We start from the raw sequence: 15,323 nt of genomic DNA, 5'->3' as shown, positions 1-15,323 counted from the left end.
TTCACGCCTTCTCTCTTCAGCCTGCAGCACGGTCTCCCCCCACCCTCTCAGCTGGTAACCTGGCTTCTTACTTGCATGAGAAAACAAGCGCTAAGATGGCATCCACCTTACTGGATGGATCTACCAACACCCCCATCTACCAGCCACCAGCATCCGTACTTTCTGCTCTGCCTTCCTGTCACCTTGGGTGCAGTGTTGCCTCTGCTTATGTTCTGGATCACAGCACCTGTCAGAAAGCCAATACTCTCTACTGTAATTCTCCTGTCTCCTAAGTTATCAATTTCCCTTCCCAGCTGGATCATTACCATCAGCGTACAAATAAGCTGCAATGGCTCCTACCTTAAAAAAGAAATGCAAATCCCATCTTAACCCCACATCCCTCCATTCCTCTGCTCCTTCAAACAAAACTTCAAGCTGCATGCAGTGGCTGGCTCTATTTCCCCACCCCCATGCTCTGGCCCATGCTTCCCCCTCGTGCTGAAGCTGACATCACTGCCCTCAGTCTCTGTGGTTATCCTCCTGGAGCTCTGAGCAGCCTTTGGCACAGCTGTGGACCTCCCCTTAGGAAGCAGGGCACCCAAAGGTACCCAGATGCTGCCCAAGTATGAATGTGCCGCTCTGGCTCCAAAAGGAGGGCTGGGAAGAGTCAGCAGTTGAGATCATTTCTACAGGACAGACACACTTCAGAACGAGAATCCAAAGAGCAGGAAAGATCATCTCAAAAAGCAATTAATTGCTAATTAATTAATTAGATCTCATCTAAGCGATTAATTCCATATTTCCAATTTTTTTAATAAGCTTATTTTTTAATAAGCATTCCCTCACTTCCAATTATAATTCCCTACTCCATTGGTTATCATCCTTTTTTTAACCTCCACTGACCAATGCCCAGTTATTTTCATAAAAATAGTCAATGTTGCTGTTCATAACTTTTGGATAAATAAATGATAGTATCTTTAAAACCCCTTATATCTGGTCATAGCACCAAATAGGATACTCAGACATGGGCCTTCCCTGCCGTGGTTATGATCAATTGCTACAGACTAAAAACTATTTTGTAACAACTATGAGAATTAGAAGAGAATATAAACCAACATTCATGGACCACCTACTGTGTGCCAAGCTTGCAGTGCTAGCCTCTCCTACAGCTGACATTTTCTTGAGCACTTGTTATGTGCCAAGCAGCTCAGAAGTATGACCTCATTTAGTCCTCAAATCAATGCCCGTGGCCCAGGGAAAGGATTCTCCCTATTTCACAGACAAGGAAACTGACCATAAGGTTAAGTAACTCGAAGGCAGTGGAAGACCTGACACCTGACCTGGGTCGCTCGTCCAAAGTCAGGCCCTTTGACCCTACCACCATCCCGACACCTGGATGGGGCCTGTTTGTTTGGTGACACTGTGAGGAAAACATGCAGTTACAGGAGTCATTTGAATAGATAAGGTGGGTGGTGGAGGTTCCAATTTCAGATAAAATCATCAAAACCACTCAAAACACTCTGAGTTAGAGAAAGAATGGCCATGACAGGTGAGGGTGGTTCTATACGCTGAAGGTCTTCAAAGTCTCACCAGACCTATTGATTTTCGGTCTTCAGAGTGAGAAGGGGATATATGGGTGAGGCCTAGCCAACATCTGGTTGTACGCACCCTCCACAAAACGTGGGTCTGATAGGCATTTATGGGCATGCACGAGGAGAGGGACTGTCCACTGCAGTCTCTGACCCTGGAATCCCTGGGCCGGTATAGTCATTAAAAGCTTGCTGGGAGCCAAGGGCACACACTAACCCGGTGCTCCCATCAGATGGGGTGATGTAGATATGACGTCTAGCACAGTGCCGCTGCAGATCAGGTGTTCAACAGGTAGAGTGTTGGCTGCCCACCCAACCTCCATCTCCTTGTCCTAGGCAACAGAACACTACTCTTGTGTGGGGCGGTGAGGTGCCCAGCTAAAGACGACCTTCTCCAGCCTCCCCTGAAGCTAGATGTGGCCGCGTGTTTCAACTCTGGCCAGAGGGATGCAGGGATCAGAGTTGGATGGGACTTCCGGGGAGGCTACTTAAAGGAAGCTCATTCAACTGTAAGAGCTGCTTTTGCCTCTCCCCAGCCTCCTCTCTGCTTGCTGAACACACAACACACAGGCACGATAGCTAGAACTGCAGAAGTCATTTAGGCGAGGTTGAGGAAGTCATCTAGGAGACCAGCAAGGAAGGTACGTGCTGAGGACAGTGAGTCTAAATTTAAGAGGCTATAGCTTTCTGTTGTCACTGTAGAGTTTTTCTACCAGTCACTGACAGACCACCCTCAAATGTCCTTTACGTGACAAAGAAATAAATGTCCATCCTGTATCAGCCACTTTAGGATATTTTAGGCTAGCAGGTCTCAAACTTAGGTGGCCAGCAAAATCACCTGGGGTACTTGGTAAAAATACAAAGGCTCTGGGCCTATGCTCCTTCAAGGAGCCTGGGTGTCTGGGTGCTAGATGATGCGGACACCCGCCAAAGGTCGAGAACCACTGCTTTAGGCTTTCTGTTCTAAGCGGCCCAATTTGTTCTTACAGTTCCCTTCAAGCGTCATCCCCGACACTGATAACGTGCGGTCAGAAGCAATTTTATAACATCCAGCTTCACTTTATTTCTGATTGAAAGCAGAGATCGCATCTGAACAGGGTGGCCCACAGCCAAGATAATTCTGCATCCACCCTCCCAGGATACGGCAGAAGGTGGCGGGCACGCTGCCCGCCCGCGGCCTGCCTCGACCTGTCCCGCTCCTCGACATGCTGCCTGGGGCAGGGCAGGTGAAAGTCATCTGGGTGCAGCCGCCAAGCTTCCTCCGTGGAAGTTTTAGTCTGAGCCTTAGCAATATCGTCGTACCCCCTGAGTGGAGTCTCCAGCCCCTCATATTCACTTTCCTTACCTTGACGCAAAAAGGACTGGGTGAGGAACCACCGCTCTCCTGAGTTGCCCCTGATTGCTGCGGCTTTGCTGTCAAGCTCACAAGCTTTCCTAGTGAGGACGAAGACTCCAAGGTCAACGTTAGGATCCACCTCCTCCCATCTACGGGTTACTGGCCCAAAGTCAGAGTTTCTCTAAACAGAGTTTTCTGGCCACCTAGCTGTCTGCCCTGCCCAACCAGTAAACTCTTTATCTCAAGTACAAGAGGACAGGCTTGTGCTCTCTCCTTCTCTTTTCTAAAAGGACATCACTTTTTCCCTTGTGCTGGTACAGCAATGTCAGGCATGTGGAGTGTGGGAAGAGAAGTTTTCAGACCGCCATCTCAAAGCAAAGAGTGGTCTGGACCCACCTAGACATAAATCTGCACAATTCTTAAAGATTCCATTTGTTGCGTTCAGATAGTAATTATAAAAATGTGACTTTCTAGGGCTTCCCTTGTGGCACAGCGGTTGAGAGTCTGCCTGCCGATGCAGGGGGCACGGGTTCGCGCCCCGGTCCGGGAAGATCCCACGTGCCGCGGAGGAGCTGGGCCCGTGAGCCATGGCCGCTGAGCCTGCGCGTCCGGAGCCTGTGCTCCGCAACGGGAGAGGCCACAGCAGTGAGAGGCCCGCGTACCGCAAAAAAAAAAAAAAAAAAAAAAGAAAGTGACTTTCTATTATCTGGCTCTTTCTTTATATCCAGTTCCTGAGACTTAAAGCAGGCACCCACACCTGCCTACTCTGGGTAAAAGCAGTTGACAAACAGGTAATGCCCTTCTGGATGCCAGCTACAGAGGGGAGTCCCGCAGACAAGAGAAAGCTCGGATGATTCATTCACCGCACCCTGCCCGTCCCTGGAGGGTCCCTGGCACCAGGTGACCTTAGCTGGAAGACCCTGAGGTCCTAGACTGAGCTAAAGGTAGACCCAGGCCCCTGATAACCTGAAGCCCCAGGGCCTGTGCTGGGGTAGAGCTGCACCCTTTCCTCTCCACTGCAGGTCCACACACACATGGCTGAGAGCCAGGCAGAAGCAGGGAGAGCCCCAGGCCTGCCCCGGACGGAAGCCACCCCTGACACTAAGGACTCACTTCGTGTTTATTTCTGGTAGTGAGTGGAGTTTGAAGAGCTGCCTCCTCCCCCTCGGATGGCGTGGACAGCCGTTGGAGACGATGCTGGGTAGTGTCCAGGGCGGATGGGCTTGGCTGTATGCAACCGACAGAAAAGAGAGAAGAGACATTCAGAAAGGACTTAAACAGCCGCGCCGAGATACCTCCAGGTCACGTGCGAAAACCAAGAAGCACACTTTTTATCGACATGACAATTCTTATCAATCACCAGATCTTTCTGAAAGTGGGACGTTTGCCCTCCGATTAGTACAGTTAGTTAATCCAAGGCACCCGATGTTTAGGGGACAAAGAGACCTTGTGTATCAATTATTTCAATTCTTATCAAGGAAAATTAGAAACAGAGGACTTTCAGTTTTATCTGAGGCAGATCCGTGGGTCCCAATGGGTTCCAACAGTATCTCCCTGAAACTGGATGCAGAACTCTGTCTGTGATGCATTTTAGGGGGAGAGGGTTCACAGTTTTCAGTAAGATAGTCCCAGGGTATAAGACCCAATAAATGCAATGAACCACTAATGTAAGTTATGATCTTAAAACTAGAAATGTGAAGTTGCTGGTTTACATAACATCTGCACAGCAATATCTGATGAGAAATAATATTACATGTTATTGGAGATGTTTCCATTGAAAAAATAAAAAGAAAAGAAAAGAAAAGAAAGAAAGAAGCGCTCTAGAGAACATCCTTAAATCCCTTCTACTGTCACCGCATTATCCCAAGAACGATGACTCAACAGGCACACTCTCATTCTTTGCATGGGTCCAAATCCAGGTCTTGAAGGGGCTGGATGGCCAGGCCCCCTGCACTCACTGATGCCAGGCCTGGCTCTCTCCAGAGTATTTCCAAGGCTGCGCTTGCAGGCAGCTCTCCCTGAGGCTTCTGGCTACACGTAGCTCCCTCATGGTTCCGCCGGGTGCAGAACAGAAGGGGCCTTCGGGCTTTCCTGAGCAAGCCATATATTCCGGTATTCCGGAGAAAGTATACCTCTGTCTGTTTACAGCCAAACACCTCCGCCTGAAGCCAGGGCTGGCCGCCTTCTCTGCTCAGCTCAATAGCTTTGACGATCACAAGGTCCCCCAGAATCTCTCAGTGTAAGGAAGCGCACGCCTGGCCATCCCATCCTCCCAGGATGGACGCTGGGTGCCGGGAGGAGCCGGGCCGCCCCGCCCAGAGCTTCCACCCAGAGGAGCCCTCGCCTTCTGTCAAGGGCCCGGGTGCGGGCACACGTACCGATCTGGGCCGAGTGGGCCCTCCTGGCCATGTTCTTGGCTCGCACAGCCTCCTTGATGCGGTCCACCTCCTGCTGGTAGCGCTTGCGGTCCCGCATGGCGTTCTCCTTGGCCTCCTTCAGCGCGCTCTCCAGTGCCTTGACGCGCTCGGCCGTGGCACGCAGGCGCTTCTCCAGCTTGGGCAGCTCACAGCGCAGGTCTGCGTTGTCCCGGACCAGCTGCGGCGGGAGGGGGAGGTGGGGAGTTACGGGGCGGGGGGGCTGGGCAGACGCACTGCGGGGGCTGAGAAGGTGACAGGAGAGCAGCTAGAACCACCACCCACGCGCCCCACCAGGGCTGTCTTGGAGGGTCTGTAAGACCATAAACGGTGGGTGGGACCAACGGGAATAAAACTCCCATACCCTGAGGCTCCAATTTGCCAAACACAGGATTCACGGGTACGAGAAAGCGGGGAGGGGTGTGCGATAGAATCAAAAACCATTTCCAGCTGTAGGAAACTTTCAGGCGTGGGTGGGATTTACTGCCTCTTTTGTTTGAGGGGTGAGGGGGGGACTTGCCAGAGAAAACTGACTACTTGGACACTGGCATGTGAAAGATAAGAAATGTGAAGCCAGTTCAGACACGCTCAGTGAAAGGCATTCATGTTCTAGAGCTCTCTGAAGGCCTCCTTCCAAGCCAGGACACATCGTCTACACCAGCACCGGGTCTGGACCCCACGTTGCAACATATCCAGAGGCTAACGGGTAACTCAGGGATACTGCTCATTCTTTCATTACCTAAGACGCTCAGTTAAGAAGGAACAAGCTCACCCTGGGTTAAGAATGGGCTCAAGAGCCGTATCTGTTACTGCCTGGCCGTCTGACCAGGTGTGCGTCACTCAACCACTCTAAGTCTACAGGCTACATACATAGGATCACTGTGGGAATCCAAATGGATCAGGAAAAGTTTTGAGAATCTTAAGTGCTAAACAAAGGTTGAACTACTGCTGGGTCTACACCTGTTTTCTTTACTCCTGTGTCCCCCGCACCCAGCACCAGCTCCAGTGCCCGGCAGAGAGTAAGTTTTTAATAAATATTCATTGAATTCATGAATAAAATAATTAATGAATTTCAGAGCTCTATTTCAAGTTCCCTGGTAGTTTCTGCCTTTCTATTTCTCATCAACAATTTGCTTGAATGACTTCAACCATGTTGAATCTGTCATCCTCCCTTTGGGGAAAAATGCCATCATCAGTAATGTTGAAGAGGATGTAACAAGTCAAGGAGAAGTGACATCCCCTGGGCCACGGGGTCCAAAATGTTGGACCATTTTTATCAGATCCAAGATCTTGAGGATTTAGGGAAAACCGTCATGAACCTTCCAGCATTTAAACAGAAAGGAGACAAATAACCTGCCTAAGTCACCGGTAGGTTTGGACACTGTCACTCTGTCACTCTAGACAAACTCCAGGGTGTTGCAGGAACCTGAGAGGATGCCCAAGAAATAGGGTGACAGTGCAGAGAGGGGGCTGGTTCCGGCCCCAGTGCTCCCACGTGTGGGATGAAGCCAGTGGCTTCCTCGCCCAGTCTGTTTCCTCATCTATAAAAAGAGGGAGCCTGACCCAGCTCGCTGGCATCCACTTTGCATTCTGTGGAGTCTTTGGGTCCACAGAGGGTCCTGAAAAGCATCACGGGAGACACTGAGGCCAGCTGGGGTTGGAGGCTGGGATGGGAGGCAGGATGAAAAGACACGACTGAACGCCCTGCTCCCCAAGCCCCAGAGAGCTCACACTCAATTCCTTATATTTGGCTTCCATCAGGAAAGTATTTTAGGACTTCCCTGGTGGTCCAGTGGTTAAGACTCTGCGTTTCCACTGCAGGGGGTGCGGGTTCGATCCTTGGTTGGGGAACTAAGATCCCGCGTGCCACGCGGCACGACCAAAAAATAAAATTAAAAAAAAAAAAAGGTATTTTCTATACAAGGGAAGTCACTGAAGACTAAAAGAGTGCCAGGTCCCTTCCAGCACTGATGTTCCCTAGTGATGTACTGTCCTTTTACCTTCTGTATCAGAGTCACCTCCCTCACTAGGGCTGAATCCAGCGGGGCTTCTCTCCAGGAGAGAAAGAGAAGCGGGAGGAAGATGACGCAACCCTCCTACCTGTTTGTGGACCTTAGTGAGCTGCTCCAGGTTATTCTCCAGGAAGGAAATTTTCTGCTTCTGGGCAGCACTGCCTCCTCCCTCGTCGCTGTCCAGCTCTACACTCTGCATCAACACCAAGGGGTCAGCGGGACAGGCCTCCACACCGCCCACCCCCAGTCCCAACATCACGTGGATGAGCCATTCGAAAGAAAACCCCCAATCTTACTAAAGGTTATTCTGAAAGTGAAAATGAAGAGTGGTTCTAAAAGTTTAGACTCGACCTTCTTCCCAATTAATTTCCTTGATTGGTATCAAAAGTGTTCTCTCTTTGGACAGCTGACAGAAAAACTTCAAATCTTTTTTTGAGGGATTCAGCTCTCTTTGTGAAATATACCTCTCCCTTGCACGCAGGTAGAGGCTTTTCTTTTCAAAAGGAAGTGTTCCAAAACTCATTAAGAAGAACTAGTGTGAAAACATAGCCCAACAGGACAGGAATAAAGACACAGATGTAGAGAATGGACTTGAGGACACGGGGAGGGGGAAGGGGAAGCTGGGATGAAGTGAGAGAGTGGCATGGACATACGTATACTACCAAGTGTAAAACCGATAGCTAGTGAGAAGCAGACGCATAGCGCAGGGAGATCAGCTCCGTGCTTTGTGACCACCTAGAGGGGTGGGATAGGGAGGGTGGGAGGGAGGGAGATGCAAGAGGGAGGGGATATGGGGATATATGTATACGTATAGCTGATTCACTCTGTTATACAGCAGCGACTAACACAACAATGTAAAGCAATTATACTCCAATAAAGATGTTAAAAAAAGAAACAACATAAGCCCAAGACCCAAGTTTCATTTCAAACATCACAAGTGAGATAACAAGTCATCAAGCTGTGGGAAAGTGTCTGTGGTCCCACTGGGAAGTCTCAATGGCCTCTGCTTGTCCCTTCAGCTTCCAATTCCATGAAATTACTTAATGAATCCATCTCAGACTAGTCCTGGCATCTGCGCGCTGTGCTGGATCAACTCTCGAAATTTATCAGGTCTTGAGATTGATAAAAACACTGTTCTCCCAGCACTGCCACACTGAGTGGCCAGATAAGTTGGGAAATACATGTAGAAACACATCCTGGAGTCCCAAAATGGCAAAGCACGCTTGCTTTGTCTCATTATAGAAGAGATCATCACCCTTCTCTTTCTGAGACGTGATGTCTATATGAGCATCTCAAACCTGTCTCTTTGATCTAAATCCGGGGTTCTCAAACCCAGAAGAGGATTTGTTAAAACTCAGATTGCTGGGCCCTACCCTCATCTCTGAGTCAGTGGATCCAGGGTGGGTCTGAGAATTTGCACCTCTAGCAAGTTCCCAGGTGACGTCAGTGCTGCTAGCCAGGTGGCCACACTTTGAGAACCACTGGTCTAGGAATAGGCTCTTCCTAGAGAGTTTTATATTGTGAAGTCAGGGAAGTCTGATCTCAAGCTCTGCACCCTCCTCGGAACACCTCCTCCCTCCGACTGAGCCTTTTTGGTTCTTGTCATAACCTCTCTAGTCTCTGTCTCCATCACCTCTGCTCTGGCCTCTCTCTCCTCCCTGGTCCAGGTCCTCCAGTCATTTCTATTCTGATGACGGTGATCACTACCTACCTGCCTGACCAGTGCCACCTTGAAACCTCCCATCATTCTCCACCCTCTTTCCTTGTTTTTATTTCCAGGCCTCCAAGCTCACTCGAATCATGCTGTCAGGTGCCACGACAAATCCGTGCTCTGACCCTCAGCTGGACGCTCCCACACTGCCCAGCATCCTTTTGTTCGTCCCCAGCAAATCCCCCACAGCTGCCCGGGCCGCCTCTAGTCTCTGTGGGCTTCCCATTCTCTTCCTTCTTCTCCACTGAGCACCTTCTTCTCCACATTAACTGAGGTGGTCAAAGTCTTCAGATGCATCTCTTCCCAGTGTCATATATTTCCCTACGAATGTCTCCATCTTGGCTTCTCCACGTCTCCTCTCTGGGAAAGTGGGTCCTTTCCATCTACCAAGCCTAATACATTCCCCTATACCATCAATTCTGTCTTCTCAGATCCGACTCCATCAGTCACCTCCTCTTTTTTTTTTATAATATATTTCATCCCTTTTCCTTCGCTCCTTCACACAGACCCCCATGCACACACTTTTCTTAAATATACCTTCCGTCCATCCTGTCACACCTCTGGGCACGCCCACTGCCCCTCATCCATCACTTTCAAATATCTTTAAAGCATGGCCCCCTTGCTGTTCCCCCTCCCCTCCCCCTCCCAAAACCTCTGCTAGCTGCTCTGGGGGTTCACCGTTCAGTGACTCCCAAGATCACTGTCACTGTGTGTGGCACAAGGACCAAAGCAGCTCAGACTCTGGAGTCACACAGACCTGGATTACAATCCCATCTCTGGCTCTCCCCAGCTGCGTGATCTCGGGAGGTCACGTAACCTCTGAGCCCACCTCCACAGCTGCAAAACAGAACACTAAGAACCACTTACATGGCTCCTGGGGAGAGCACACAAGACGCCGGATGTTAAAGTGCTTCGTACACTCTGACCTGGCCCCTCATAGCCTCTTAACAAGCAAAGATGAGGCTCTAGCCCCTGACTTCCACGTTCCTGACATCGTTCACCAGGCTTCAGGGCCACGCTGTCTGATGAGACCCCTCTGGGTTTTCCCTGCAACGCTCAGAGGTTTTCACACTGTGGCCAGATAAATATGCGTTCGTTTGAAAGGATATTGGGTTGGCCCAAAAAGTTCGCTCGGGTTTTTCCATAAAATGTTACGGGAAAAACCCTAATGAACTTCTCTGGCCAACCCAATAACTTCCTTGTACTAAGAAGGAAAAATGTTCCCAAGTATTTTTCCCCCTCCAGCACATTCTTTTAATCACATTCTCTGGCATGAAGTAATTAATTTTTAAGCATAACCAGCCCCGATTTAAGCAAGTGATACTTCAACTGAAAATGATTCGTTCTGGCCAACTTTTCTTCTCAGTCCCATTCACACAAACTAGAACTCACTTTTTTAACCCGGGCGGTCAGATCCTGGACGAAGAGTTTACGGAGGTTGTGCAGAGTCTGTAGCTCTCGAGACTGGAAGAGAAGATTGTTAAAATGCCACTTAAATGAGGGAACACGCTGAATTTACGACACAGCTGGCACCAGACCATCAACCCCAGACAGCTCCATAAAGCTCTGTAAGCCAACCATCGAGGCCATGGGGCTCACCACTTCCTCTGACCTGCCCACCACTCATATCCTCCTCCACCTGGCATCTTCCCACGGGCACCCCAAGGTTCAGAGACTGGGAACTCAAACAATGAAGTGTAAACTAGAACAAAGCCTGCTCGTTTGCTGTGTTTTAAATAGAACGCTTTTTCCCCTTCAACCGCAAAAATTCAAAAGTTTTCTCATAAAAATTCCTGGAGGGCTGTGTTGTACCAGAATGGACTCTTTTTTCCCTCTAACTTATGGTGTACACGTTATACAAAATGCTAACAAATTTAAATGAAAAGTTAGCCACGGTTTCTCCCACCCTAACTGACCGACATTTTTCATGTTTCCACACCCCTCTGGCCGTGGTCCACATGCTCCTTTGCTTTACATCACTGAGCTTATGGACTTTCCACCTGGGTGACCCTGGGCAACTTATCTAACCTTTCTGTGCCTCAGCTTTCTTATTTGTAACATGAGGATAAAAATAGTAGCTGTCTCATAGTTGCTGTTAGCAAGCTTCAGTGAGATGATCCTTATGAAACTCTTACAACCATTTCTGGCACATAGTAAGCATTCAATAAATATTCGCTAGTATTAATGTACTGATGCATCATATTTGACAGACATTTCTTCATTAGACTTTTATTGCTTCCTTTGGTCGTTGTTATAACTTTCATGAAATTAACTCCTTGGGAGCATTTTTTCCCTTCATTTTGGAGTCTTTTCTACTAATGAACCCATAGGAATTAGATTGCTAAGACAAAGGTCTAAGTCAAATCTGGTGACCTCTGTTTAACAAAATCAGAAAACCAAAACATTTCCTTCCCTTTAAGTCTCCGTGTATTTACCACAGGACATACGACTAGTTCCCTTAAAAATATTTTCCCATAAGGAGAGAAATACACTCACATTTGTTTTTCAGTTTGTCTAAATTGACCTACTCTAACACAGAATGTCAAGGGATGGAGCTCACACAAGCTCACAGAAAAAAGGAAGAAACAGGCTCTAAAGCCATGGAAATAATAAGTTTCTTGAATAAAGGTTCTATGTTAATTTAAGGTCAAATTACTGGGTCCAATTCCATAATTGAGTTGAAATAAAAAGCACCTGAAGTCAATTGATTCCTCAGATGAGGCAAATTACTTTCTGCGGGAGGCCAAGCGGGCCTGCTGTTAGGAACGCCGTGCACGCGGTGCGTGCCCAGAGCTGAGCCACCGGCCGGCAGGTGCAGGGGGGCTGCTCTGAGCTCTCAGTGATGTAGCTGTGCGGCCTGTGCCCCTGCCCGAGGGAGCTCGGCCTCGGCCCCCTGCTCTGCGAGCTCTCTCTCCCGCTTCAGGGATTTCATTACTGATTGAACTATAATCACAGTAAATACTTTCCATGAAAAACGCCACCACCCTGCAGGGACATGAGAAGAGAAGACCCGGGTGTCTTGTCAAAGGGCCAGGCGATTCTTCCAGGCCGAGCACCAAATAATCCAGAGTCCGGAGTTTGGCGACTTTCTCTCCTTACTGTTTGCTTTTAGGTAACTTCAAGAAACAGTTTAGGAGGGGCAGTTCAAGGCCTTGGAAACAGTTGATAAGTTGCACATGAATGCCTGCGTAACCCCATTTTGGCCTCCTGGGGCAATCAATTTTCCTCCATCGTATCCATTAGCATTCCTTCACCCACCCCGATTCCCTTCCCTTGTGAAGTCAGTCACAAGCCTTTCCTGGCACGGACGCTGCCCTCTGTGTAAAAGCCCAGGGCTCAGCTTCCTGTCACGGGGGACAGCGAGGGTGTGACCAGAGAGGTGGGGACACAAGGCCCATCAACGCAGCAGGAGAGGTCCAGCCCCAGAGCCCAAACAAAGTGTCCTATTAAAGCCAGATGGCTTCCCGGGACCCCAGAGACGTCCCCACTGGCTGGTTGGCCTTTCCCAACATCGCCCCCTGGAGTGGGCTTCACAGACTACAACCCCTGGGTGGCAGGTCCCACCCGGGCCTGTCCAGACAGTCCAGGAGGCAGCGCAGGCCTAGGGCTAAGGGGGGCTCAGGAAGGGTCAGCCAAGGACAGCAGGCCTGCCCCTGAGGAACACTGACAGCTTGGGGAGGATGTGATGGAAGGATAAGTAAAAACACCCACGTCTGGAATGGCACAGACCGTGGGGTTCCAGTTTGGGAATTGAAAGCGTGTGTGTGCGTGATGTGTGTGGACGGGCAGTGAGGGCTGCAGAGGGAACGTGGGAGGCTGTGTCAGTGGGTCCGTCCACGTGTGAGGGACCAAGTGTGTTGTGTGAGCATGTGTGTGTGGTAGGGGGGCTGGGGAGAATGGATGTGAGGGTGGGAACATAGGTGAGTGGGCTGGGCGGGGAGGTGGGGGAAGGAGAACCAGTGGAGGAGGCTAGTGAGGAAAATGTGTTGTTAAAAATGTATTCAGTGGACTTCCCTGGTGGCGCAGCGGTTAAGAATCTGCCTGCCAGTGCAGGGGACACGGGTTCAAGCCCTGGTCCGGGAAGATCCCACATGCCGTGCAGCAACTAGGTCTGTGAGCCACAACTACTGAGCCTGCACTCTAGAGCCTGTGTGCCACAACTGCTGAAGCCTGTGTGCCTGGAGCCCGTGCTCTACAAGAGAGGCACTGCAACGAGAAGCCTGTGCACTGCGGCGAGGAGTGGCCCCCGCTCGCTGCAACTAGAGAAATCTGCATGCAGCAACGAAGACCCAACACAGCCAAAAATATAAATAAATAAATAAATAAACATGTATTCAGTGGACTTCCCTGGAGGTCCAGTGATTAGGGCTCCGTGCTTCCACTGCAGGGGGCATGGGTTCGATCCCTAGTCAGGGAACTAAGATCTCACAAGTCGCTCAGTGAGGCCAAAACAAAACAAAACAAAAAAACATTCAAAAGGGCAAAAGAACATGCTCATGAGTGAGTGTGAAAGACAGAAAGCTTGTGAGTCTGGGAGAGAGTCAGCACGTGGGGTGAGTGTGTGTGAGTGGACATGATGGAGGGTGTGAGAGTGAATGAGCAAAAGTGTGAGTGTGCCAGTGAGGAAGTGTGGATGGTCACTAATGAGTGTGAATGTGTGTGTCAGCATGTTATGGGGTGTGCTGGGTGAGTGTGTAAGAATTTGTGAGTGGATGAACACAGGCATGAGAATGTGAATGTGAGGGCCTGTGGGTGTGAGTGTGTGTGAAGATGTGTGTGTGAGAAAGAATAAGTGATTGTGCCCGAGCGTGGGTGAGGCCGTGAGAGAGAGAGGGGTGAAGAGTGAGCTTCTGGGTGTGGGCATGGAAGGTGTGTGTGCTGCGTGAGTGTGCATGAGAGAGTGCGAGGGTGTAAAGGAAGAAAAGATACTGAAATATTGATCTCTGGCTGGTGGGAATACAGTGACATTTTAATGGGCAATATATTTCTGAATTGTTATAATTATCTATGATTATGGGTACCACTTCTCCAGGAGAACCGATGTGGAGGAAGCAACTTCATGGCTTCATTTCTGTTTCCCCTCCAGCCGCCCTGTCCACCGTCTTCTCCACCAGGCTCCAAAGGCCCAACTTCCTGTGAACAGTCATCCTACTTCTGTCCTGAACGGCTGGTGCCCTCCGAGCCCACACCTGGCTTTGAGGAGCAGCTAACACTGGCCCAGCGGCCAGAGTGCAGCCTCGGGTCCAGCCCTGATCAACCGCTTGCCTCCAGTCTGGGGTCACCGAGTTCCTGGATTCAGGCTCAGTCCCACATAAATTCCCAGGACGTGGGAATGAAATCAGAATGCATGACTGTATGTAAACAACAGTTTCTCTCTGTTGTCATGTCACGTGAAATGACTCGACGTGTTTTCACCAAATTGAGACCATCTGGGGTGTCTGTCTTCAAACACAGGCTGCGTGGCATTTTGAAGGGCTCTTGAGAGCCCTCGGAGCCAGGCAGCTACCCCCCAGGGCAACTGAGACGGAAGTTGACCAGAGGAGACAAACCCAATGAAAGCACAGAGAAAACTAACCAGGATCTCAGATGGTGAGCCCTTCTTCCAAAGGGAAGTAGATCTGTCACTCTTCTGCCCCAAACCCTGCAGGTCCCAAGGCCCTACCTGGCCTGCACCTCCTCTGGCCTTGACCTCTCTGTGCCTACCTCCTGCCTTCCCTCCTTCTCTTGGTCACATACACATTGACCTCCCTGTTGTACCCCAACATGCCTGCCATGGGCTGACCTCAGGGCCTTGGCACTGGCTGCTGCCTCTCCTGGAAGGCTCCTCCCCCGGACATCCCCATGGCTCCTTCTTTTACCTGCTTCAAGTTCCTGCTTAAATGTCACCTCCCAGTGGGGCCACCCCAAACCAGTACCCCTGCACTTTCTATAACCATCTAATGGAGGTCATGATCTACATCCTTATTTCTCACTGTCTGTCTCCCCCAGGTGAAAGACGGCTTCACAAGGGCCAGCATCTTAACTCTGTTTTGTACTGATGCAACTCAAGCACCTAAAAGCATGCCAGCCCTCAGCAGGTGATCAATAAATGTCCATTGATTGTTGCATGGAAGTAAGTCACAACATACAGAGGCTGTAAAATTGCAGGCACTGATTTGAGTTTAAATCTCAGTCAGGGCTCCATGGTTACAGTCTTAAGGATGGATGGATGGATGGATGGATGGATGGATGGATGGTTATTCACTCTGTTAAGACCAGGGGAATAAATTCTACAGCTCTCAT

At 49.8% G+C, this 15,323-nt stretch overlaps 1 protein-coding gene across 2 annotated transcripts in view; it reads right to left on the bottom strand.

The window, feature by feature from the left end:
- KIF5C (kinesin family member 5C) overlaps window positions 1–15,323 on the bottom strand; it is a 166,732-nt gene that overhangs the window by 13,017 nt on the left and 138,392 nt on the right. Inside the window, exons 22-26 of one of the 2 annotated variants that reach the window (XM_079925008.1) lie at window positions 10,434–10,505; window positions 7,419–7,523; window positions 5,283–5,499; window positions 4,018–4,131; window positions 2,862–2,913 (exon numbers count right to left, since the gene is read on the bottom strand). In XM_079925008.1, the coding sequence (XP_079781134.1) occupies window positions 4,025–4,131; window positions 5,283–5,499; window positions 7,419–7,523; window positions 10,434–10,505 (501 nt within the window). In that variant the 3' untranslated portion in view covers window positions 2,862–2,913; window positions 4,018–4,024. Of the gene's footprint in view, window positions 1–2,861; window positions 2,914–4,017; window positions 4,132–5,282; window positions 5,500–7,418; window positions 7,524–10,433; window positions 10,506–15,323 lie in introns of those variants that run through there. The other variant, XM_079925007.1, reaches the window with a different exon arrangement.

The sequence above is a fragment of the Stenella coeruleoalba genome (genome assembly GCF_951394435.1).
Source record: "Stenella coeruleoalba genome assembly, chromosome: 6".
Classification (NCBI taxonomy): Eukaryota; Metazoa; Chordata; class Mammalia; order Artiodactyla; family Delphinidae; genus Stenella; species Stenella coeruleoalba.
The sequence above is the reverse complement of the archived record's forward strand: the minus strand, read 5'-3'. Positions and strand labels throughout refer to the sequence as shown.